Here is a 26,257-nt window from a genome sequence, read left to right on the forward strand (position 1 = left end):
GGGAAATAAGGGACCAGGGACGATGAGGGACAGGTAGTGGCTGAAGGAGGCCGGACGGGGCTTTCCACGGAGTCTTATTCTGAGCACAAAATTGCATGCGGCGACGAAGGCCACCAGAAACGTTGTCGGAGGAAGGCCAGGGTTCGACGGGAACCCGAATGACAGGTAAGCCTGGAAGAATGAGCCCATTCCAAGACCCGGGACCAGACTAAATTAGGGACGAACAACCGGTTAGCCGGGCCCCCTCCAGGGGCAGGCTGGGAATGTTGTGCCTTGCGGACAAGGGTCTCAATACCCCAGCCCACAGAAGCCGCAAGGCATGAGGTAGGGAGGATGGTCTCGGAGTCAGAGGGTATGGCAGCGGAAATGTATAGGCGAGAGAGGGTGTCAGGTTTAACATTCTTGGAACCTAGGTGGTAGAAAATGGTAAAGTTGAATCTGGTGAATAACAGAGCCCACCGGGCCTGCCTGGAGTTAAGGTGCTTGGCTATGCGGAGATATTCCAAATTCTTATTCTATCACTGGGACAGGATAGCCCCCACTCCAACGTCAGAAGCATCAACATCAACCACAAACTATCAGGACAGGTCCGGATGGACGAGGATGGGTGCTGTAGGGAACTGATGCTTCAGGTCCACAAAGGCTCTGTCAACAGCTGGGGACCATGTGAACTGTACCTTGGGAGAGGTGAGTGCAGAGAGGGGGGCCGTCAGGGTGCTGTAGCCTCGAATAAACGGAGGTAGAAATTGGCAAACCCCAGGAAACGTTGTAGCTGCACCCTGGACGTAGGTTGGGGCCAATCCACTACTGCTTTCATCTTTTCAGGGTCCATCTGGACTAGAGGTCGACCGATTAATCGGAATGGCCGATTAATTAGGGCCGATTTCAAGTTTTCATAACAATCGGAAATCGGTATTTTTATATATATTTTTTTACACCTTTATTTAACTAGGCAAGTCAGTTAAGAACACATTCTTATTTTTAATGACGGCCTAGGAACGGTGGGTTAACTGCCTTGTTCAGGGGCAGAACGACAGATTTTTACCTTGTCAGCTCAGGGATTCAATCTTGCAACCTTACGGTTAACTAGTCCAACGCTCTAACCACCTGCCTCACGAGGAGCCCGCCTGTTAAGTGAATGCAGTAAGAAGCCAAGGTAAGTTGCTAGCTAGCATTAAACTTATCTTATAAAAAACAATCAATCATAATCACTAGTTATAACTACACATGGTTGATGATATTACTAGCTTATCTAGCGCGTCCTGCGTTGCATATAATCGATGCAGTGCGCATTCGCGAAAAAGGACTGTCGTTGCTCCAACGTGTACCTAACCATAAACATCAATGCCTTTCTTAAAATCAATACACAGAAGTATATATTTTTAAACCTGTATATTTAGCTAAAAGAAATCCAGGTTAGCAGGCAATATTAACCAGGTGAAATTGTGTCACTTCTCTTGCGTTCATTGCACGCAGAGTCAGGGTACATACAACAGTTTGGGCCGCCTGGCTCATTGTGAACTAATTTGCCAGAATTTTACGTAATTATGACATAACATTGAAAGTTGTGCAATCTAACAGGAATATTTAGATTGATGGATGTCACCCGTTAGATAAAATACGGAACGGTTCCGTATTTCACTGAAAGAATAAATGTTTTGTTTTCGAGATGATAGTTTCCGGATTCGACCATATTAATGACCTAAGGCTCGTATTTCTGTGTGTTATTATGTTATAATTAAGTCTATGATTTGATAGAGCAGTCTGACTGAGCGATGGTGGGCACCAGCAGGCTCGTAAGCATTCATTCAAACAGCACTTTCGTGTGTTTTGCCAGCAGCTCTGCTGTTTATGAATTCAAGCCTATCAACTCCCGAGATTAGGCTGGTGTACCGATGTGAGATGGCTAGCTAGTTAGCGGGTGGCGCTAATAGCGTTTCAAACGTCACTCGCTCTGAGACTTGGAGTAGTTTCCCTTGCTCTGCATGGGTAACGCTGCTTCGGGGTGGCTGTTGTCAGTGTGTTCCTGGTTCGAGCCCAGGTAGCGGCGAGGAGAGGGACGGAAGCTATACTGTTACACTGGCAATACTAAAGTGCCTATAAGAACATCCAATAGTCAAAGGTATATGAAATACAAATCGTATAGAGAGAAATAGTCATAATTCCTATAATAACTACAACCTAAAACTTCTTACCTGGGAATATAAGACTCGTGTTAAAAGGAACCACCAGCTTTCATATGTTCTCATGTTCTGAGCAAGGACTTAAACGTTAGCTTTCTACATGGCACATATTGCACTTTTACTTTCTTCTCCAACACTTTGTTTTTGCATTATTAAAACAATTGAACATGTTTCATATTTATTTGAGCTAATTGATTTATTGATGTATTATATTAAGTTAAAATAAGTGTTCATTCAGTATGTTGTAATTGCATTATTACAAATAAATTTAAATCGTCCGATTAATCAGTATGGTTTTTGGTCCTCCAATAATCGGTATCGTATCGCGTTGAAAAATCATAAACGGTCGACCTCTAATCTGGACATTTCCTTCAGCAATGACATATCCAGAAGGAGATTGTAGAAACGGTGGAACTCGCACTTCTCCACTTTAACAAATACCTGGTTCTCCAGGAGGCGCTGAAGGACTTGTCGAACATGGAGGATGTGTTCTTGGGCAGAATGGGAAAAACACGGATGTCATCGAGGTAGACGAACACGAAACGATTTAACATGTTTATCAGTGCCTGGAAGAACAGCGGTGAGTCCAAATTGCATGACAAGGTACTCATAATGTCCACTGGCAGTGTTGAAAGCTGTCTTCCACTCATCTCCTTCGTGTTATCCGATCCAGTGGTAGGCATTCCGAAGGTCAAGCTGCTACTCTCTGTTTATCATATATGCATACTCACTTAACTATACATTCATGTACATACTACCTCAATTGGGCCGACCAACCATGCTGCCTGACACAGTGGCTAACCGGGCTATCTGCATTGTCCCCCACCCACACCGCCAACCCTCTTTTACGCTACTGCTACTCTCTGTTCATCATATATCATAGTACTAACCATATCTACATTGCATACTACCTCAATCAGCCTGACTAACCGGTGTCTGTATGTAGCCTCGCTACTTTTACAGCCTCGCTACTGTACTAATAGCTGTCTTTTTACTGTTGTTTTATTTCTTTACCTACCTATTGTTCACCTAATACCTTTTTTGCACTATTGGTTAGAGCCTGTACGTAAGCATTGCACTGTAAGGTCTACACCTGTTGTATTCAGAGCACGTGACAAATCAACTTTGATTTGATTTGATTTGAGAAGCTGGTAGCCCCTTGGAGAGGTTCGAAAGCCAAGGAGGGGAGTGGTAGGGGGTAACGATTCTTGATCGTTATATCATTAAGACCCCGGTAGTCAATGCACGGACGCAGGGTCTTGTCCTTCTTTTCCACAAAGAAAAACCTGCGCCGGCAGGGTATGCAGAAGGACGGATGCCTCCAGCAGCCAGAGAGTCCTCAATATACTCCACCATGGCCTTGGTCTCCGGGCCGGATAGAGAATATAGCCGACCACGAGGCGGTGTGGTGCCTGGGAGAAGGTCAATAGCACAATCGTAGGGACGATGCGGGGGAAGAGAAGTAGCCTGTGCCTTGCTGAAGACCTCCAGGAGGTCATGGTACTCTGCAGGAACGGCAGAGGAATCCAAGGTTTTACTTAAGTCCTGAGGAGGACGTCTCGGGGAAGGCTGCGCCGCTTTAAGGAAATGGGAATGACAGAACGGACTCCAACCCAGGGTTGAACTTGTGGGCCAGTCAATAACGGGGTTGTGTTTTTGGAGCCAAGAAAATCCCAAAACAGGAACATGGGGGGAATCAATGAGGAGAAGCTATATTGACTCACTGTGATTTCCCGAAACCTGCAGATTAACAGGAACAGCGTAATGGGTAACTCTTCCAATGGAGCCGCCGTCCAGTGCTCTAGCGTCCTTGGGAACAGAAAGGGGTTGAGTGGGGATACCTAATTCAGAAACTAGGGTAGCATCCATAAAACTCTCATCCGCCCCAGAGTCAATGAGCGCCCGGGGAGACTGAGACTGGTCTCCTCACAGCAGTATCACAAGAAAAGGAGTGCGGGTGATGGGAATTGGATAATTCACCAGAGTACTTACTAAAGATGTAGTTCTCTTAACAGGGAAGCTGGCTATAGCTGCCCCCACAGTACAGACAACAGTTGGAGCTCAGCCTACGGGAATGTTCCCTAGGCGATAATCCAGCTCTGAACAGTTGCATGGGCTCAGGAGTAACCGACTCACTCGTCGCCGATGATTCTCGAGGGAACTCGGGTGGCTTCGGCTCTTCTCGGAAATGCACACTTCGGGGACTTCCGGATTCCTTCGGAGGTGAGCAAGCAGCAGCGGATGAACAAATGTTCCCGAGACCCGACCTCCTCTCACTCCGGTGTTCTCGTAGATGCCAATCAATCAAATCAAATCACATTTTATTAGTCACATGCGCCGAATACAACAGGTGTAGACCTTACAGTGAAATACTTACTTACGAGCCCATAACCAACAGTGCAGTTTCAAAAAAATATGGATAAGAATAAGAGATAAAAGTAACAAGTAATTAAAGAGCAGCAGTAAAAAAAATAACAATATATACAGGGGGGTGCCGGTACAGAGTCAATGTCCGGGGGCACCGGTTAGTTGAGGTAGTATGTACGTGTAGGTAGAGTTATTAAAGTCACTATGCATAGATGACAACAGAGYGTGGCAGTGGTATGGAGATGGGAGGGGGGTGGGCAATGCAAATAGTCTGGGTAGCCATTTGACTAGATGTTTAGGATTCTTATGGCTTGGGGGTAGAAGCTGTTTAGAAGCCTCTTGGACCTAGACTTGGCACTCCGGTACCGCTTGCCATGCGGAAGCAAAGAGAACAGTCTATGACTAGGGTGGCTGGAGTCTTTGACAATTTTTAGGGCCTTCCTCTGACACCGCCTGGTATAGATGTCCTGGATGGCAGGAAGCTTGGTCCCAGTGATGTACTGGGCCGTTCGCACTACCCTTTGTAGTGCCTTGCGGTCGGAGGCTGAGCAGTTGCCATACCAGGCAGTGATGCAACCAGTCAGGATGCCCTCGATGGTGCAGCTGTAGAACGTGTTGAGGATCTGAGGACCCATGCAAAATCTTTTCAGTCTCCAGAGGGGGAATAGGTTTTGTCGTACCCGCTTCACGACTGTCTTGGTGTGCTTGGACCATGTTAGTTTGTTGGTGATGTGGACACCAAGGAACTTAAAGCTCTAAACCTGCTCCACTGCAGCCCCGTCTATGAGAATGGGGGCGTGCTCGGTCCTCTTTTTCCTGTAGTCCACAATCATCTCCTTTGTCTTGATCACATTGAGGGAGAGGTTGTTGTCCTGGCACCACACAACCTAATCGTAACGGCGATGAGGGAATCAAGATCCAATAGTCCAATGGCAACTCCAAGCTGCGAGCTCGTCTGTTATTTCCTCCGACAGTCCGTGAAGGAAGGTATCGAACAGAGCCTCCAGATTCCAGGCACTCTCGGCGGCCAATGTGCGAAAATCTACCGCGGAGTGTGCCACACTACGGGAGTTCTGATGTACCTTCAGTAGTTTTCGGGCCGCCTCTCTCCCGGGCACCAGAAAATCAAATACCTTCCTCACCTCCACCATGAAATCGTCCAGGTTATGTCAAACGGCGGATTGTTGCTCCCAAACAGCCGTCGCCCAGGAGAGCACCCTTCCGGACATTAGCGTAATTAGATACGTTATCTTCGATCGATCCACAAGGAACAAAGATGGCTGTAGCTCAAAAATGAGGGAGCACTGGGAAAGAAACGCCCGGCATTCTTGGGGAGCCAGGGTAGGCTGAACAAACCCACCACTAGTAGGGAAGTTACTGAGTAGCTTGGAGGTCTCAGATGTGCCGTGCTGCCTGTGAGATAATTCACGCAATTGCTCCGTTAACGCCTTGAACCCCTCCATCCGTTTCTGAAGTAGCTCCTCCTGTCTCTTAATGGTAGCTCCCTGCAGGGAGACAGCGTGACGGAGCTGGTCCATATCTGCTGGGTCAGTCATGGCCAGTTCGTACTATAACGACACAAGACGAGACCCAGATGCAGACGCAGGAGGCAGATGGTTTAAGCTCTGATATTTATTATAGTACAAGGGGTAGGCAAAAGGCAGGTCGGGGACAGGCAAGAGTTCATAACCAGGTCAGAGTCCAAAACGGTACAGGGCGGTTAAACTAAGTAGAGGCTGAGTGCTGTCCACAATGGATCTCACATATTTGTTTTAGCCTAGCTGTCTTGCAAACAGGACGAGGATAAGTGGTTGGAGGAAATGAGACATGTTTATCTGTCTAAGCCTGTTGACAAGATAATAAAATGTTTCATCCACTCTGTTATCTAGCCTGTGATTCAGATCCTATTCATGTTCAATGACTGACTGAGAGAAACATTGACGAATCAAGAGGCAGCAATGCAATAATTTTTAATTATTTTATATTTAACTTGGCACGTCGGTTAAGAACAAATTCTTATTTACAATGATGGCCTGGGAACAGTGGGTTAACTGCCTTGTTCAGGAGCAGATTACAGATTTTTACCTTGCCAACGCTCTAACCACTAAGCTACCTGCCGCCCAATATTCACACACAAGAACAATGTAATAGCTGCTTTCAATATGGCCTCCAATGCCCTCCCAACCCGCTCTTAGTGCAAATGAGGACAAATATTATAAGTTGTTTCCCCTGGTTCCTCACGTGACCCTCTGAAAGCCCCACAGAGTATTGAAACTCAGAGGCTGAGTGTCTAATAACATCGTTTTTTTACCCATTCAGCCCTTTTAGATCTGTGGCCTACTTGAGGGAGGACGGACAGAAGCTGGACATGGATGTAGCTAAACAAGGCCATGGACCTTGAATGATTTCTGGTGCAGATAAATGCGTTTATAAAGCATTAGCTATATGTTTATGCCTTACAGTAAAGATAGTGTTATCAAATTTTCACTCTGTTTGCCTTTGTGTTTGTGTGTGTTTTGGATTGCTGTCTGGCGTTATCTTTTGAGACACTATTAATGCTGAGATTTGAATTTTCCCTCGTCTATTTCAATGTTCTAAAATGTTCTAACAACTCTCAGTAGACTGAGACCTGATCCCCTAAACTACTCTGACCAGAACATTCTCTAAATGAATATTCAGTGTTAAACTAAATCATGCATTTCCTGTGAATATCCTCTGAATTTTTATTTGGGAGAACTTAGTTGCAGTTGCGAGCATCGGTTGCATTTGGATGACAAATCTTCTCTTTTATTTATTTTGAGGCCTGTTGTATTCTTTCCACAGGACTACAATGATGAGATCAGACAGGAGCAGCTGAGGGAGCTCTCCTACTTGAACGGAGGATCAGAGGACACCAACAGAGGGAGGACAGTAAGGGGGCGGGGCTTACGGCTGGCTTCCACGATAACTACGCGGTATGTATTTGCAAAGACCAGCCATGTTGATTATGATCTGCTGGCTTGTTGGTTTCCATCCCAAATCATTACTGGTCATTGATTGTGTGTGTGTGTGTGTGTGTGTGTGTGTGTGTGTGTGTGTTGTGTTGTCGGTGTGTGTGTGTGTGTGTGTGTGTGTGTGTGTGTGTGTGTGTGTGTGTGTGTGTGTGTGTGTGTGTGTGTGTGTGTGTGTGTTTGTGTGTGTGTGTGTGTGTGTGTGTGTGTGTGTGTGTGTGTGTGTTTGTGTTGCGTTTTGTTTTGCATCTGTGTGAACTTTAACTCAACGATCACAATCAAAATATGATCTTGGCTTTATTGCTTCTAATACTCACACCGCGTTTGATGAATGATTCATATTTAGTTTCAAGCACATATTGTTAATTATTCATTATGTAACATATTAATCATTTATATATTTAATATCTCAGATGACATGACATACCTCAATAATTCATATTTCATACAATCTTCACCGGCCATGGCCATGTCTTCAGTGTGACAGTCCCTGAAGGATTTTGAGTGTACGGTGACAGCTTGCACTATACTACCTCAGGTGGTAATGGAAATAAACACGCCCGTGTTCTCATGTGATTCTGATTCTGCTCATTTAGAATCACCACCACGTTCCTCCCCTGATTTGCTCCTTATGCTGCGCTGATAAGCTATTACTGTAAATCTCCATGAGAAATATGCACCGGTAATGTGGCCGTAATGCTCCTTGGAGTCTTTGTATTTTCGGATCATAATTGACTGCTAGCTTTAGTGAAGGATCAGCAATGCCAGAAGACTATGTATCTCGGCCTCCTCCATCTGCTTGTGTTAAAACGTCTGGATGTTCTCCAAATATAGACAGCTTTATGACCTTAAATCCACCCTGCACTCCCTGTGGTGCTCCTCTGGCTCTTCTAGGCAGTAAAATCTCAGGACCGAAGACAGCATCCCAGCATCCGCCTCCCAACACCCTAATTTCAGCGCAGACACACCAGCGTCCGGGCCCATTTGCCTTTTGATCTGTGACTATTGGTGCGAGTTGTGTGCACAGTCAAATAACTGTCAATGCACCCTGAAAAGTATAGCCTCCCTCACTGGGATAAGCACAGGGAGTCAGTGGGACCCGGATCATTTCTCTGCCAGCCTAGCAAACCAAAATTGGTTCTGTGAAAGTTCCCAGAACAACTGTCCAGTTGTGCTGATGATTATACAATGTTTGTATAAACATCCGGCTGATGTTGCAAGAATGTTCCCAGAACACATTTTGTCTGTTCTTTAAAGGTTAGCAGAATGTTTCATTCAGTTGGGGGAACAGTCTGGTGGGACATTGTGGGAACATTCCCAAAACACAAAAACCACCCAGTTGTGCAGATAATTATATAATGTTTATTCTAGTGTGCAAAAAACATTCACCTGATAAGTTCTTTCAAATTTTGTTCAACATTTACTTAGGTTTTGGGAACATTGTGGGGATACCCAAAACAATAAAACTGTCCTGTTGTGCTGACATTCAGATAATGTATGTATCTGGGTGCACAAAACATTCCTTTGATGTTGCAAGAATATTGACAGAACAGCCGTCCTGAGTTCTTTAAAGGTTCCCAGAACATTTAATTAGGTTGTGGGAACAGTGCGGGTACATTACAAGAGATAGTTTCCCAAGGCACAAAATCTGTCTAGTTGTGATGACATTCTTACAATGTTTGTATCAGGATGCACAAAACATTCCTTCAATGTTCTTAGAATGTTATTCCTATTTGCCCAGAATGATAGAATTTCGTTTTGAACAGGGTTCTTTCATGTGTTAGTGTTACCTTACTGTTGAGGAAGTTAGTTGCACAGCAGTCCATGTAAAAAAAAATATGGCAAGTCACATGAAAATGTCTTGTTCATTTATTCCTGTAATGTTTCCTCTGAACCACTTCTATTGCTCCCACATTTTGCTGCGGCAGTATGTTCTAAGAACATTACCTGAACATTGTGTTATTACATTCCCTGGCAACCTAATGAGAACCTTAGGGGAATATTCTGTGGTAGTTTTTACAGACGTTGTGAACAACATTTTAGTGAATGTTCTATTGAATGTTCCAAGGATACTTAATTTCAATTTTTGGGGGGAGTAGTTAAAAACATTACTTGAATGTTTTTGGGACGTTATCATCCTAATGTTACCAAACACTAACAATGACTTAATGGGAATGTTAGCTAATGTTCTGGGAATGTTTGCCGGAATGGCTGCTTGAGGATTCTCTACAAATGTAGGTAGAGCTGATTCTCCAGGTCATTGGAATAACAGTGCAGCGTCTGAATGAATAGCTTGTCTGGGAGAAAAGCGATATGATAACTGTTCTGCTTCAAACATCATTATGACTAAATCTGTCTGAGCAGAAAAGGTTATGCTTATCTTCCACTTGACAACACTCAAGCTTGTGACTGAGGCAGTCTGTATAATACTGTAACTGCATACACTAGAAACAAGTGTTGAGGTCAGCACTTGCTGCCTTGGTATTCTGATTGATGAATTTCCATTCCATTGTTGCACATAGTTGTTTGAAATCAAGAGAGGACCATTTCATTTCCACACTGGACATTTTTGAGATGCCATCAATACCCATAGTGGTGGTTTCTGGTCTACAAATGAAGGATCTTAATTTGAGCCAATTTGCTACAGCGGGGAAATAATCCTAAAGCAGCAGGAAATGTGAATTATTATGTGGATTATAATTAATGGAAATTTGTGTTAGGGTTGAAACATCTTTCGTAAGGGAAAATCAAGTCTGACATTTTTAAGTGGATGTTACAAACTTCATAAGCCATTTTAAACCTTAAATACACTATAAGTTTTACGTTTTCTGCATTGCAATAGGGTGATCATATTAAGATCCTACATCGGTATTTTGCTCAACATATTCGGAGTACGCTACACATGTGCTTTTTGAATATACTTAATTCACAAGGGACAATGTCAATGTTCAAGATCGCCAGACTACGTAATGTCATGTTGTGATCTAATCTCTCATTGATGTTTTGTTTTTTAAACAGGGGACGGGGAGGCAGAGGGGCCGTTGCACCCAGAGGGACAGCGGGTACGCGGAGTGCACTGCCACAAGCCACATTAGCGAGAGGAGTATCCACTCCCAGGGCAAGGGGAACACCAGGGAACCCCGGATACAGACCCCCACTGTTGCCCGTAACACACGAATCATACGATGACTACGTAAGTCTGACCCACTTTTCCCCACTTGTAAATTTTTATGTTGAATACAGTGCATTCGGAAAGTGTTCAGACCCCTTGACTTTTTCCACATTCTATTACGTTACAGCCTTATTCTAAAATGAATTAAATAATTTTCCCCTTTATCAGTCTACATAAAATACCTCATAATGACAAAGCAAAAACTGTATATATTTTTTTTTTTACAAAAACAAAATATGAGTATCACATTTTCATAAGTATTCTGATGCTTTACTCAGAACTTTGTTGAAGGACCTTTGGCAGTGATTACAGCCTTGAGTCTTCTTGGGTATGATGCTACAAGCTTCACACCTGTATTTGGGGAGTTTCTCCCATTCTTCTCTGCAGATCCTCTCTGTCAGGTTGGATGAGGAGCGTCGCTGCACAGCTTTTTTCAGGTCTCTCCAGAGACGTTCGATCGGGTTCAAGTCCGGGCTCTGGCTGGGACACTCGAGGACAATCAGAGACTTGTCCCAAAGCCACCCCTGCGTTGTCTTGCCTGTGTGCTTAGGGTCGTTGTCAAGTTGGAAGGTGAACCTTCGCCCCAGTCTGAGGTCCTGAGCGCTCTGGAGCAGGTTTTCTTCAAGGATCTCTGTACTTTGCTCCGTTCATCTTTGCCTCGATCCTGACTAGTCTCCATGTCCCTGCCGCTGAAAAACATCCCCACAGCATGATGCTGCCACCACCATGCTTCGCCTTAGGGATGGTGCCAGGTTTCCTCCAGACGTGTGACGCTTGGCACTCAGGCCAAAGAGTTCAGTCTTGGTTTCATCAGACCAGAGAATCTTGTTTCTCATGGTCTGAGTCCTTTAGGTGCCTTTTGGCAAACTCCAAGCGGGCTGTCATGCGCCTTTTCCTGAGGAGTGGCTTCCGTCTGGCCACTCTACCATAAAGGCCTGATTGGTGGAGTGCTACAAAGATGGTTGTCCTTCTGGAAGGTTCTCCCATCTCCACAGAGAAACTCTGGAGCTCTGTCAGAGTGACCATCGAGTTCTTGGTCACCTCCCTGACCAAGGCCCTTCTCCCCCGATTGCTCAGTTTGGCCGGGCGGCCAGCTCTAGGAAGAGTCTTGGTGGTTCCAAACTTCTTCCATTTAAGAATGATGGAGGCCACTGTGTTGTTGGGGACCTTCAATCCTGCAGAAATGTTTTAGTACCTTCCCCAGATCTGTGCCTCGACACAATCCTGTCTCGGAGCTCTACGGAAAATTATTTTGACCTTGTGCCTTGGTTTTTGCTCTGACATGCACTGTCAACTGTGGGACCTTATTCCTCCCAAGTGGCACAGGGGTCTAAGGTGCTAGCTGTGCCATTAGAGATTCTTGGTTTGAGTCCAGGCTCTGTTGCAGCTGGCCACGACCAGGAGACCCATGGGTCGGCGCACAATTGGCCCAGCGTCGTCTGGGTTAGGGGAGTGTTTGGCCGGCAGGGATGTCCTTGTCTCATCGCGCGCTAGCAACTCCTGTGGCGGGCCAGGGGGCAGTGCACGCTGACACGGTCACCAGGTGTACAGTGTTTCCTCTGACACATTGGTGCGGCTGGCTTCCGAGTTAAGTGGGCATTGTGTCAAGAAGCAGTGCGGCTTGGTTGGGTTGTGTTTCGGAGGACGCACGGCTCTCGACCTTCGCCTCTCCCGAGTCCGTACGGGAGTTACAGTGATGAGACAAGACTGTAACTACTAATTGGATAKCARGAAATTGGGGAGAAAAYGGGGTAAAAAAATGATTAAATAAAAAAATAMAGCTATATACAAAAAAGAAAAGAAAATGTGGGACCTTATATAGACAGGTGTGTGAATTTCCAAATCATGTCCACAGGTGGACTCTAATCAAGTTGTAGAAACATCTCAAGGATGATCAATGGAAACAGGATGCGCCTGAATTCCATTTCGAGTCTCATAGCAAAGGGTCTGAATACGTATGTCAATAAGGTATTTCAGTTTTAAATGTCAAAATACTATTTTTGCTTGGTCATTATGGTACATAGTGTGTAGATTGATGAGGAAACATTTTTATTTACTCAATTTTAGAATAAGGCTATAACGTAACAAAATGGGTAAAAAGTCAACGGGTCTGAATACTTTCCGAATGCACTGTAAGTGATTGATGACAGGGGACCACCTTCCATCTTAAACTGAAAGTCAGGTCATACTGTGTACATACTTTATGGAATGTTGTGTTGAACAAAGGTGCACATCTGGAAGAGATGATCCATTGCCAAAGTGTCATGTTATTGAGGCCAAAGGTTCCTCTGCACAGCAAACAAATAGAAAAAAAACCTTTAAAAAACGTATATAATGAGGTAGCTGTTAATGCCAGAGAATATCTGACAAGCAGAGAGATATRAAAAGTGTCACCTCAGTTGACTTTATGAAACCTTCTTTTGAAATCTGCTGAAGTAAGTATCAAAATAAACATCAGTTGCTGCTCTATGATTAATGAAACATGAAAGGGTAGACTGTAAAAACACAGTCCATTCTATCCCAGCCTTGCTGTGTGCAAGTTGTTTTCAGTCCATATAACTGAAATCACATAAACAAAATTAAACAGCTCTTTTTTATTGCCACTAGACTAAATGGAAAATATTTAATTCATAAGACATGATGATAAAGAGTACATTGGCCTACAGATAAAGAACAATTCACAATTTTAGATTTTTTTTTAAATCCCTCAGATTTTGGGGACATTCAAAGTCATGTTAAAAGAGTTGAACAAGGTGAACATTCAATTGTAACCTAATGAAAAAAGCTATATTTTCACTAGTCAATTTCCACCGAGCTTTCCCGCTATGCGAAGTCTCTGTGTGTGCTGGCAATTGGAAGATTGGCCTGTCTGCATGGGGAAATGCACAAGCACAGTCTCATTACCAAAGCCGAATTGAGTTCTGAGCGAAAGCCTGTGTATTTCTTGAGAGGCAAAAAGCTGGACATTTTTCTCCACAGTAATTGGGGGTTTGGAGTGAAGGTGGGAGCACAGACAGATACCAGGGGATTAAAGAATGAAGTAGTTTGTCCAGAACATTTTTTCCCCTCTTATTTTCCCCCCACGAATCTCACCTTGCTCTATCCTCTACTCCAGGACTCATTTTTCTCTCAGAGTGTTTTTCTCAGAGCGTAGGCAGACCTCTCTCTCTATAAGGTCAAGGTATTTTTCCCACTGAAGTGTACAGGATGCTGTGATGCCTTAGCGACTGTTTTCTGTCCTCAACCATTACCTCCTCCTTGATGGGGGTGCAGAATATGGTCGTGGTCAAGATAAATCAACAAAAACTATTTTAATCCCTGACATAACTTTATCCCTAACTTTAATTTTGTCATATCCATGGTCATACTCATATAAAGCCACACAGGAGCCCAAAGCAGAATTTAAATAGTATTGAGGCAACAAAAGAGACAGGCGAGTATCTTAGTAGACTAAAGCTTCAAAAAGGTGTTTTTTCCTGTCGCTACTTTCCTCTATTTGTCGTTGTGAAGACATACTGTGTATGCTGAATACTGAATATGCACTGAGTGTACAAAACAATATGAACCTTCCTAATATTGAGTTGCATCCCTTTTTGCCCTCAGAACAYRCTCAATTTGTCAGGACATGGACTCTACAAGGTGTCGAAAGCGTTCCACAGGGATGCTGGCCCATGTTTACTCCAAAGCTTCCCACAGTTTTGGCTGGATGTCCTTTGAGTGGTGGACCATTCTTGATACACACAGGAAACTGTTGAGTGTGAAAAACCCAGCAGCATTGCAGTTCTTGACACACTCAAACCAGTGCACCTGGCACCTACTACCATACCCCATTCAAAGGCACTTCAATATTTTGTCTTGCCCTTTTTTAACCTGTCCTCCCCTTCATCTACACMGATTGAAGTGGATTTAACCTCTCTGGGATAGGTGGGACATTAGRGTTCCACCTGGCCAAAATCCAGTGAAAATGCAGAGCGCCAAATTCAAATAAATGACTATAAAAATTTTACTTTCATGAAATCACACATGCAATACACCAAATTAAAGCTACACTTGTTATGAATCCAGCCAATGTGTCAGATTTCAAAAAGGCTTTACAGTGAAAGCAAACGATGCTATTATCTYAGGATAGCACCCCAGCAAACAAACACAGACAATCATATTTCAACCCTCCAGGRGCGACACAAAACGCAGAAATAAAGATATAATTCATGCCGTACCTTTGACGAGCTTCTTCTGTTGGCACTCCAATATGTCCCATAAACATCACAAATGGTCCTTTTGTTTGATTCATTCCGTTGATATATATCCAAAATGTCCATTTATTTGGCGCGTTTGATCCAGAAAAACACCGGTTCCAACTCCCGCAACATAACTACAAAAAACCTGTAAGCTTTGTCCAAACATTTCAAAGTACTTTCCTAATACAACTTTAGGTATTTTTTAACGTAAATAATCGATAACATTTAAGACGGGATATACTGTGTTCAATACCGGAGGAAAACAAAGTGTAGCGTGCTTTTCAGGTCACGCGCCTCTATCAAAGAGTACACTTCCCTCTACCCTCGTTCTGAACAGTGCTACTTCTTCATTTCTCAAAGGAAAAACCTCAACCAATTTCTAAAGACTGTTGACATCCAGTGGAAGCGATAYGAACTGSAAGAAGGTCCCTTAGAAATCTGGATTCCCAATGAAAWCRCATTGAAAAAAGAGTGACCTCCAAAATAATTWATTCTGAATGGTTTGTTCTCGGGGTTTCGCCTGCCAAATAWGTTCTGTTATACTCACAGACATGATTCAAACAGTTTTAGAACAGAGTGTTTTCTATCCAAATCTACTAATAATATGCATATCTTAGCTTCTGGGCCTGAGTAGCAGGCAGTTTACTTTGGACATGCTTTTCATCCAGACGTGAAAATACTGCCCCCTATCCCAAAGAAGTTTTAACAGGTGACATCAATAAGGGATCATAGCTTTCACCTGGATTCAGCTGGTCAGTCTATGTCATGAAGTACACACTTCTCGTGGTGTAATAGGAATTTCTCCAGAGGAAGCTATGGCCTCTGGCAGGTTGTCAGTCTCCCTCATAAAACTGATACAATGACCATAATCACACCTGTTATGCATAGTATTGATTCACAGCTGCAATAGAGAGAGAGAGAGAGAGAGAGAGAGAGAGAGAGAGAGAGAGAGAGAGAGAGAGAGACAGAGAGAAAGGTTGAATTTCAAGGTTCCATTCTGGCTCTATATTTTGAAACATTATATACAGTGTAAAAGGAAGTGAAAGCACCTCGTTGTTGTGCTTGGTATTTTTGTATTTGAGTGCTTTTCTAGATCTCGAAATGTCATTGATCTGCCTATGAATTGTTGTTTTTGTATCCCGTAGATTACCTAGCTTATGCCGTAACATAATATGAATAAACATCATGTTGCATGGCTTTACCTCTTCTTTTGTTTAAACAAATTAACGTATTGAAATCCAGGTAATCAGCTCTTCCGTGGATCAGCACAGCTGAAGCCGGTTTATTTCCTGCTTCTCATCCACTCCCACTTCAAGCCAAACAACAATTCACAACAAAAAACTAAATGGATCCTACTATTTTGTGAATTCACTCACTTCAGAGGAAATGTAGTGGTTTGCTGTTTCATCAAGCTAATTTACTGGCTTGCCAACTATGGCAGAGCTGGCAGTGGCAGAACTGAATTATTTCTAAACTGTATTACAAAAGTTTTCGGTAGGTGTTGTGATTGGGATTCCATGATTTGGGCTTGACAATAGATGTCTAGACCAGACTGAACAGAAGACTTGCTACAATTATGCATATCAAGCAACAATTGTCTTTTAAATAGAATTAATCATAGAATTACTAAATATATATCATATACAATGACTCCACCAAAAATAAGAGGAAATAATAAATAATACTAACRGTGTACAAAGGAAGGGAAAAGAMGGGACTACAAGAACTTACACACAACTTACATAGACCCACATCAGTTCCAGACACCACAAGATCTAGAGAAAACCTCTTGAGACCCAGATCCAGACCAGACCTGGATTCAAATACATGCCTTAATACATGATGACCAAACACACCTGGGTTCAAATACATGCCTTAATACACGAGGACCWAACACACCTGGATTCAAATACATGCCTTAATACACGAGGACCAAACACACCTGGGTTCAAATACATTCCTTAATACACGAGGACCCAATTTCAACCTGTTCAAATACATGCCTTAATACATGAGGACCAAAACACACTGGATTCAGAATACATGGTTAAATACATGAGGAACCAAAACACACCTGGGTTCAAATACATGCCTTAATACATGAGGACCAAACACACCTGGGTTCAAATACATGCCTTAATACATGAGGACCAAACACACCTGGGTTCAAATACATGGAGTATTTAAATATTTGTATTTGAAAATACATGCCAATACTTTCCAAATGTATTTCCAAATACATTCCATATTCAACGATTGTATTTTTCTAACCAAAATAGTCCAAATACTTACTTCGAAATGTGTGTGAAAGTAATTGAAATATTTAAAACAGTATTTGAACCCAGGTCTGATCCAGACCTAAACTAAGCTCAACACTCTTGTCCGAGATCATTGGCCAAGATCCAAACCAGATTAATGTGTYCTTGATAAGTCTTAAGGCCAATAGTAAATCGCATACTCTGTCTCTGATGGCACACCACAAACAATACACATGAAAAAGGAAAATTAAAGAATGTGTATTGTATTTCTTAGTGTTACAAATCTGAACACACCAACTCTACAGAGGCTATGCAGAGAAGGCCATAATGTGATTAAATGCAGGGCTTGATGAGGCTTTGAAAAATATATATATTTATCCCGAACAGAATAGATATAATAGCCCAACATCACACTGTGGAAATGGAACACTCTTTTCTCTATGTGATCTCCAAAGATATGTGAAATTATAATAGTTGAATCAATGTGTGTATTTCTCAAATGTGGTGTCAGATAAAATATTGATGTAGCTCTTTTATGCACCCTATTTTTGTTATGCTCACTATGAACACCATGCATGATAAAATGGAACAAAATTGCTTTTCTTGGGCTACCTTTAAGGATGGCATGCACGTCTAGAGTAATTGCTTTTTAACAATAGGCTTGGTTACACTGCTGAGTTCCCATTTGTGAACTAATTATGGAAATGGAATTCTCCATGCACAACTCCCCTGTTTAATAAAACACATGTAAGACACACACCTCAAATAGATTGTTTAATAATTTCATACTCTGAATCAGAAGTAGGCGGAATACCCAAAAGCCTTGGTATCAGTTGCAATCCAAGGGATTCCTGAAGGCCTTAGAAGAGGAGGAAAGCTACAAAATAAATTTGGCAAATACAACATATTCTTATTTCTCTATGAGACCAGTTAGGACCATAACCCTATTTGGTCATGAGAACAGTGCTCTCCAAGGTCTTCACTATTTGGATTTGGATGTTTATTATGTTACTTTATATTACTCATTTGATTCAAATAGAAGGAAAACTCCCAGACTTAATAACAGCTTGAGAAGTACTCCCTTTTTGTGGACTCTTTTTATGTCTCTCACATGCTGCAATAAATGTGAAATGCATAAAGCAGAGTGTGTCGCTTGAATATGCATAGGAGTAAAATCAAGTCCGTTCAGCCACAAAAACTGGATTGAAGCAGAAAGACAAAGGAACCCACCACTCATTTACACTCCTTTCTCATTTTCGGGGCTCTGCATTCAGAGGCAGCCCTGTGTGCAGATCAGTCACTGTCACGGAACATACAGGTTGTCAATTGATAATGAAGCATAGAGCTGACGGCCTTTAGCTCCTTACGCTCCTCGCTGTCCTAATTACAGTGAGCCAGGACTCTCCAGCCCGTGTGTTAACACTTGATTTATTTCCTCCTGGCTTGTTCAATAGCACCAGCGTTAATTGGTTTTTCAAATGAGTGTTGAAATATAAGGATCATGCTTCATTAACTAGAGGGCCTGGCCGACCACAGCACCCGTTATGCATTGCGTCTTGCAAAAGCATGTAAAGTTCAGCGAGGTGAAAATACAGGGCTCTGTAAACAAGCATGATATTGATATAGTGATACTGTAGCAAGACAGTAGCCAATCAAAAGCTGTTAGACCGCATCTCACCTTTGACATCCAACGTAGTTAGGAACAGTTCACAGATCACGTCACATTTTCATTTTTAATGTTTTTTTTCCATTGAAAAACGTCAACAACAGTCGTTCAGACTAGCTGTCATGGTAGTGGAAATTGGAAAGCAGTACATTTATTATACATAATGAGTGAAAGTAATCTGTCACCAAATCATTTATTTTATTTTTAGGACATGTCTGGAGAATGTAGGGATAATTACATTCCATTTTGTTACAACGCAAGTACATGATAACCTTGAAATTGAAGCAATATGTAATTGCAGAATTGTTCTCTATTGACATGATCCTGGCCGTCTCTCCCCTGACTGTTTTACATGTCAGCGGCAAACAGTGCCGAGGCGATGTGGTGCGTTCTGTCAGCCGGGAATGCTAACAAAACGGTCAGTTAATGAGATAGGTAGGCCTCTGACCCTGTCATTATGGAAAAATACTCATAGATAGAGGAAGTGAAATTAGATCCCCTGAACAACTTAATCCCTGACATAATCCCTAACTTCAATTTAGTCAAATTCATGTTCATACTTGTATAAAGCCACACAAGAGCCCAAAGCAGAATTGAAATAGTCTTGAGCCAACAAAAGAGACAGGCGGATATCTCAGTAGACTAAAGCTTCATTTGACAACTTTTCCCATGTCTTTTTTTTTAACATACTTTATGTAGAGAAGCTACCGTAGCATGCGTTATTAAAATAGAGAATGTTATTTCKTATTTATTCCAAGTAGCTGTGAGGGAAGGGAATTATTAAAGTCACATGAAGACTGRCTGTCATAAGGCAGCTGATGAGTATTCTCGCATGAAAGTCTTGGCAGAAGTGGTTTTCATAGCAATAAAGCTATCCATGTAGTTGGATAATATTCATATCTTTGGAGAAGATTATTGCAGGGTTATTATTGTAGCACCAAACCCTTGTATTTTCTGGTAGGTTATTAAAACAGTCAGATGATGATCATGACTTTCTATGATTAAACTTCTTCACAGCTAAGGTGTTCTGAGGCGAACCGTCACCAGTTCCTTTGTACTGACAGTGACATCAGCATTTACTGTGAATGCAAAGATTCTATGTATACTAGTTCACTTAATTTATTTACTCCTGGCTTGTTCAATATCATCAGCGGGGCTCCTGATTGGGGCAGTGGTCTAAGGCACTGCATCTCAGTGCAAGAGGRGAACTACAGTCCCTGGTTCGAATCCAGGCTGAATCACATCCGACTGTGATTGGGAGTCCCATAGGGCGGGCGCACAATTGGCCCAGTGTCGCCGGGGTAGGCTGTCATTGTAAATAAACATTTGTTCTTAACTGACTTGCCTAGTTAAKTAAAGGTTAAACAAAAAGATCCCCTAACTTTACCCTAATATTGAAGCTAATAATCAAAAGAAAGAGACTGTAATTTGCAATGGCAGACATTTTTTGTGTGAGTACAAGGATGAGAAGACCCCAGGAGATTACAGAATGATGATGATTGACAGAAATTATGCACTTTGAAAACCAACCAAAACGCTTAAAATAAGCAAGATCCAATGATTAGAAAGTGACTTCACCTTCAGAATTGTGACAGAGGAGATAGCAGGGCCAGAAATAAACATGGCAGTGACAGCAGAGAGGATTAAACAGCAGTAGCACACTTTSAAAAGAGTAGCTCAGCCTGGAGCCTGGGTCTGCTACAASAGCCTTGTCATAATATGAACACTGACTGTCTGCAGCCTCTGTGCAGCCAGGCTCATTAAAGGAAGATATACTGTATGCCTATTTTCCTGTCTTCTCCAGTGTCTGGGAAGACATTACGGTAAACACAATCATATAAGTATTAGAAATAAAAATAAGAAGACCGTCGCTGAAACAATCGCTCTCTGGGAATTGTGGGMGTTTAAGACAGTGAAGTCTGGGGAAAGTGTTTCGCAATCATGACTCAAGGATAGCAAGTGTTGTTTCTACAACTACAGAAATAGAAAAACTGAGTACAGACTGTATTGTAGTATGGACTTTAACTAAATAGTAATGAAGCGAATAGCAGTACATTTCTCCTTTAATATGCTTTCCCCATTCCTTGGATACAAAATWGTGTACAGTCTACAATAATTAGATCATGTACAACCGGATTTATGTACTTTGTTGTCAGACCTTAGCGTATCATGTTTATACACAGTATATATGTATTTTACTACATTATTATTGTGTACTTCATTGATGAGSGGCAGGTTTATACTGAAGTTACTTTTTTCTCTGTGTTGATCATTAAAATAGTCACTGATCAAGAGTAAAGGCCGTATTAGTGTTGGCTAAAGGTCAGAGGTGAACAGAGTGTCTGATAAACCCTGCTAGCAAGACAGCTTCCCTGCAAACRCTAATCAATAGTCCTTGTTAGACATGATTTAGTGTTGTCACCCCTCCCATTCAGGGACTATATGTGTAACAGAGATCTTTCGCCCATGGAATAAAGCATTGATTTTTTAATGTCCCAACCCTAAACAATTAAGACTCCTGCTAGGTTTGAAACAGAGCTGCTTTTACATTGGCAGAGGTTTCTTATGCAGCATGCTTTTTATTTGACCTGCAGGGCTATGATGATGGATATGACGGTGAATATGATGACCAGAGTTATGATGCCTATGAGGAGAACTACAGCAATCAGTCAAAGAGGTGAGTTAGCTAACAGAAGGCAAACTTTGCATACTTAAGCATTCCTCMTTTTGTAAGGTAAACGTAATTTTGATCAAGTATGAAAATTGTTTGCATACATATGCACATAATTGGCAGACCATTCTCCATTCTCGTTTGTTTAGAACATTGCCAATTTCTCAGTCTTTGTCTTCCTCCCCAATATAGATTTTTGTTCTTAACTGCAGTATTTGCAATATTACTGTGAAGCAACCTCTCCTGAGGGCACTTTGTCTTATTCAAAAGGTTTTTAGTGAAGTTTGGCCGTTTCAGATAAGCCCGTTAGCACCTTTTAACTTATTGCATAGTAATAGAGTTATACCTGTGTTTCCTTTATATTTTTTGTATATACAATATTCTGTACTTCACACATCACTTCAAATTAAATATACAGTGTAAATCATTAATGGGGATTAAAGAACTAACACAATGTACAATATATTTAATGAGAGGATTTTTTTTTTTTACTATTTCGATTCCATCTGTAAATATTGGACTAACATAATCAGTATTAAGGCCTCATATTCCCCCCTTCTAAATAACCGTACCATTTGTATTAGACAGTCAATCAGGACGGCAGGTAATCTAAAACAATTTTGGAATACTGAATCATGAATCGGCATTGCAGCATTGTTGACYGTGAAAGTGCCATCAGAGAGTGGCGTAGTTGGTTGTGGTGATACAATGATGAATCATCTTCAAAATAAAATACAAAATGTATATACAGTTGAAGTTGGAAGTTTACATACACCTTAGCCGAATACATTTAAAATCAGTATTTCACAATTCCTGACATTTAATTCCCTGTCTTAGGTCAGTTAGGATCACCACTTTATTTTAAGAATGTYAAAMGCCAAAATAATAGTAGAGAGAATGATTTATTTCAGCTTTTATTTCTTTCATCACATTCCCAGTGCGTCAGAAGTTTACATACACTCAATTAGTATTTGGTAGCATTGCCTTTAAATTGTTTAACTTGGGTCAAACCTAGCCTTCCACAAGCTTCCCACAATAAGTTGGGTGAATTTTGGCCCATTCCTCCTGACAGAGCTGGTGCAACTGAGTCAGGTTTGAAGGCCTCCTTGCTCGCACATGCTTTTTCAGTTCTGCCCACAACTTTTCTATAGAATTGAGGTCAGGGCTTTGTGATGACCACTCTAAATACCTTGACTTTGTTGTCCTTAAGTCATTTTGCCACAACTTTGGAAGTATGCTTGGGGTCATTGTACATTTGGAAGACCCATTTGCGACCAAGCTTTAACTTCCTGACTGATGTCTTGAGATGTTGCTTCAAATAATCCACATACTTTTCCTTTCTCATGATGTCATCATTTTGTTAAGTGCACTGATCCTTCCTGCAGCAAAGCACCCCCACAACATGATGCTGCCACCCCCGTGCTTCACGGTTGGGATGGTGTTCTTTGGCTTGCAAGCATCCCCCTTTTTCCTCCAACATAACGATTCATTATGGCCAAACAGTTCCCTTTTTGTTTCATCAGACCAGAGGACATTTCTCCAAAAAGTACGATCGTTGTCCCCATGTGCACTGTTTTTTCTGGCGGTTTTGGAGCAGTGGCTTCTTCCTTGCTGAGTGACTTTCAGATATGTCGATATAGGACTCGTTTACTGTAAATATAGATACTTTTGTACCTGTTTCCTCCAGCATCTCACAAGGTCCTTTGCTGTTGTTCTGGGATTGATTTGCACTTTTCGCACCAAAGTACGTTGATCTCTAGGAGATAGAACGCGTCTCCTTCCTGAGCGGTATGATGGCTCCATGGTCCCATGGTGTTTATACTTGCGTACTATTGTTTGTACGGATGAACGTGGTACCTTCAGCGTTTGGAAATTGCTCACAAGATGAACCAGACTTGTGGAGGTCTACAATCTTTTTTCTGAGGTCTTGGCTGATTTCTTTTGATTTTCCCATGATGTCAAGCAAAGAGGCACTGATTGTGAAGGTAGGCCTTGAAATACATCCCAGGTACACCTCCAATTGACTCAGATTATGTCAATAGCCTATCAGAACCTTCTAAAGCCAATGACATAATTTTCTGGAATTTTCCAAGCTGTTTAAAGACACAGACAATTAGTGTATGTAAACTCCTGACCTACTGGAATTGTGAAACAGTGAATTATAAGTGAAATAATCTGTCTGTAAACAATTGTTGGAAAAATTACTTGTGTTATGCACAAGTAGATTGTCTTAAACCGACTGACAAAACTATAGTTTGTTAACAAGAAATTTGTGGAGTGGTTGAAAAACGACTTTTAATGACTCCAACCTAAGTGTATGTATAATTCCGACTTCAACTGTATACTGTACTGCATTAGTGAGAGGCCCAAAGCCCTTTGTAAAGAGCTTGACTAATGGAAGTTATTACGCTCCTCTTTGTCTCAACATTGTTTTTTAATAACCTTTTTTATTTTTCAGCATTTCTGACTATTACGAATATGGCCATGGAACCAATGACGAAGCCTACAACAATTACGGTAAAAGCATAGCGCATTTACTTATTTTATTTACACTGTTCCGAAGCCCTGAAATGAAGGCCACAAACCGACTCTCATAATGTACAATATCCCTGTGCTATTACCAATGCTTGAATATTCATGAGAGTTCTTTAAAACCAAGGCTATCATGGCCTCAAGCCACCTCCATTATAAAACCTCAATGGCTTCTCCTTCCTTTAAATGGGACTACCTGCTAGGCTTTAATGCGACAGTCATGGCTCCCAGCTCTCACTGGACAATACTGGCAGCTCCTCCATCACGATCCATAGAGGAGGTAATGTTTCACAGCTGAGAGATAAAGAAAGATGCCCCATAGTTTTGGCCTAGGCCTGGTCATTCAGGAAAGTTGGCATTTATTGTCATGAATCTTGCTCTGGAGGCTTTCCAGAGGCTTTCCAGAGGGGTCACTAGCTTGCACAGCCACAAAGTCATAAAATCTGATTTTAAACCTAACCCTAACGTTAACCACACTGCTAACCCTAATGCCTAGCCCTAACCTTAAATTAAGAACCAAAATAGATAAAACATTTCATGAATTTTTACAATATAGACAATTTTGACTTTGCAGCTGGCCCATCTAGCGGAAATCGCTCAGTTCTCCCTCCAGGGCAAGATTCATGACTAAGGTCAACCTGCGTCATTCAGGTCCAAGGATCAGCTTCTGTATGCATTGCCCATCATACCCTTTGGCTAGCAAGCTAGCTACAGGCCAGGATTTGATTAGAGATGCAGCACGGCACAATGTGCGCCAGTGAAGGCCCAGAGGTCTGACTGATGCCTATTGAAAAGGTGGAGGTGGATGTTCCGCCAGCGTTCTGCCTTTTGAACATGTGCCCTAATTGTGGATTAGATTGGATACCAGATCAGGGATGCTTCTGCTCTTGGCTCTTAGCCCTCTGCTCTCCACTGAAGCTGATTTCCAGTGTAGGTCTGCTACATCACGGTCATTCATTTTCAGCACGATGAAGTGTGGACGCAACAAAAACCAATGATTTGATTTTCTGCTCCATAAACACTTTGCGACATAGAACCAGAGCTCTGCACAGTGAAGGAATTTGCTCTTTATGTAATTTGACTCAAAAAATGAGCTCCAGCCACCCAAGCCATAGACTGTTCTCTCTGCTTCCGCACGACAAGCGGTACCGGTGCATCAAGTCTGACACCAACAACCTCCTGAACAGCTTCTATCCCTAAACGATAAGACTGCTAACAAAATGGCTGAGTTGACCCTTTATTTTATTACATTTTTTTCACTGTCTCTATGCACACTCACAGGACTCTACACACTCACGCACACACACATAGACACACGCACGCACACACACACACACGCACGCACGCACGCACGCACGCACACACACACACACACACACACACACACACACACACACACACACACACACACACACACACACACACACACACACACACACACACACACACACACACACACACACACACACTACCTTATGTTATTTTTTTAGCTCTACATTGATATTGATTACTGCATTGTTGGGTTTAGAGTTTGCAAGAAAGGCATTTCATTGTACTTGTGCACGTGACATGAAAACTTGAAACTTGAAACTGCAGCCTGAATGAGCCAGAGCTCAGTTTTGGGCCGACAGAGGACAGAACGCTCATGTAATTAATTTACTGTGCTGAGAGCAGTAGCCCCAGTGGTACCTGCAGCAGAAAACAAGGACCTGAGAATACTCTCATGGACATGCARGCCCTTGTTAAGAAGGATTAATGTCCAAGATATGACAAGGATTTTCTATTTTTTGAATAGCCTGTATTAATGTAACCCTTTTGCAGCTCCTCCAGCAGCTATAGTCCCATCCCATGTGACAACAAGTTACATGGTATTGCCTTATACACATAATAGTATCATGTGATGCAGTATTGCCCATAGAAATAGAATGACTTGGTCTTATAACTTMGTATGACATGTGGATGAGGGCTCACAGGAGTGGCTAGGGACACACTACTTTGTATTGTATGTTCTGTAAAGTTCATAGAGCGTTGATCCCCAGCACATATTATGAATGAAGCTTATTGATCATTAAATTAGGGTGACATTGCATACTCAACCATTGAAGTGGAAAGAACAGCGAGCGTGAAGCAAAAGCAAGTCTGTGAAGGGAATCATTGAATTGGTCATTGACCAAGACCAA

General features: G+C 42.1%; 1 protein-coding gene across 1 annotated transcript in view; it reads left to right on the plus strand.

Moving 5' to 3' along the window:
- The window catches only part of LOC112068974 (KH domain-containing, RNA-binding, signal transduction-associated protein 2), a 114,289-nt gene that overhangs the window by 86,797 nt on the left and 1,235 nt on the right, over positions 1–26,257 (plus strand). Inside the window, exons 5-8 of the mRNA XM_024136221.2 lie at positions 7,374–7,504; positions 10,559–10,733; positions 21,469–21,551; positions 24,004–24,062. Coding sequence (XP_023991989.1) covers positions 7,374–7,504; positions 10,559–10,733; positions 21,469–21,551; positions 24,004–24,062 — 448 coding nt within the window. The remainder of the gene's footprint in view (positions 1–7,373; positions 7,505–10,558; positions 10,734–21,468; positions 21,552–24,003; positions 24,063–26,257) is intronic.

Source organism: Salvelinus sp. IW2-2015, unplaced genomic scaffold, assembly GCF_002910315.2.
Source record: "Salvelinus sp. IW2-2015 unplaced genomic scaffold, ASM291031v2 Un_scaffold809, whole genome shotgun sequence".
NCBI lineage: Eukaryota > Metazoa > Chordata > Actinopteri > Salmoniformes > Salmonidae > Salvelinus > Salvelinus sp. IW2-2015.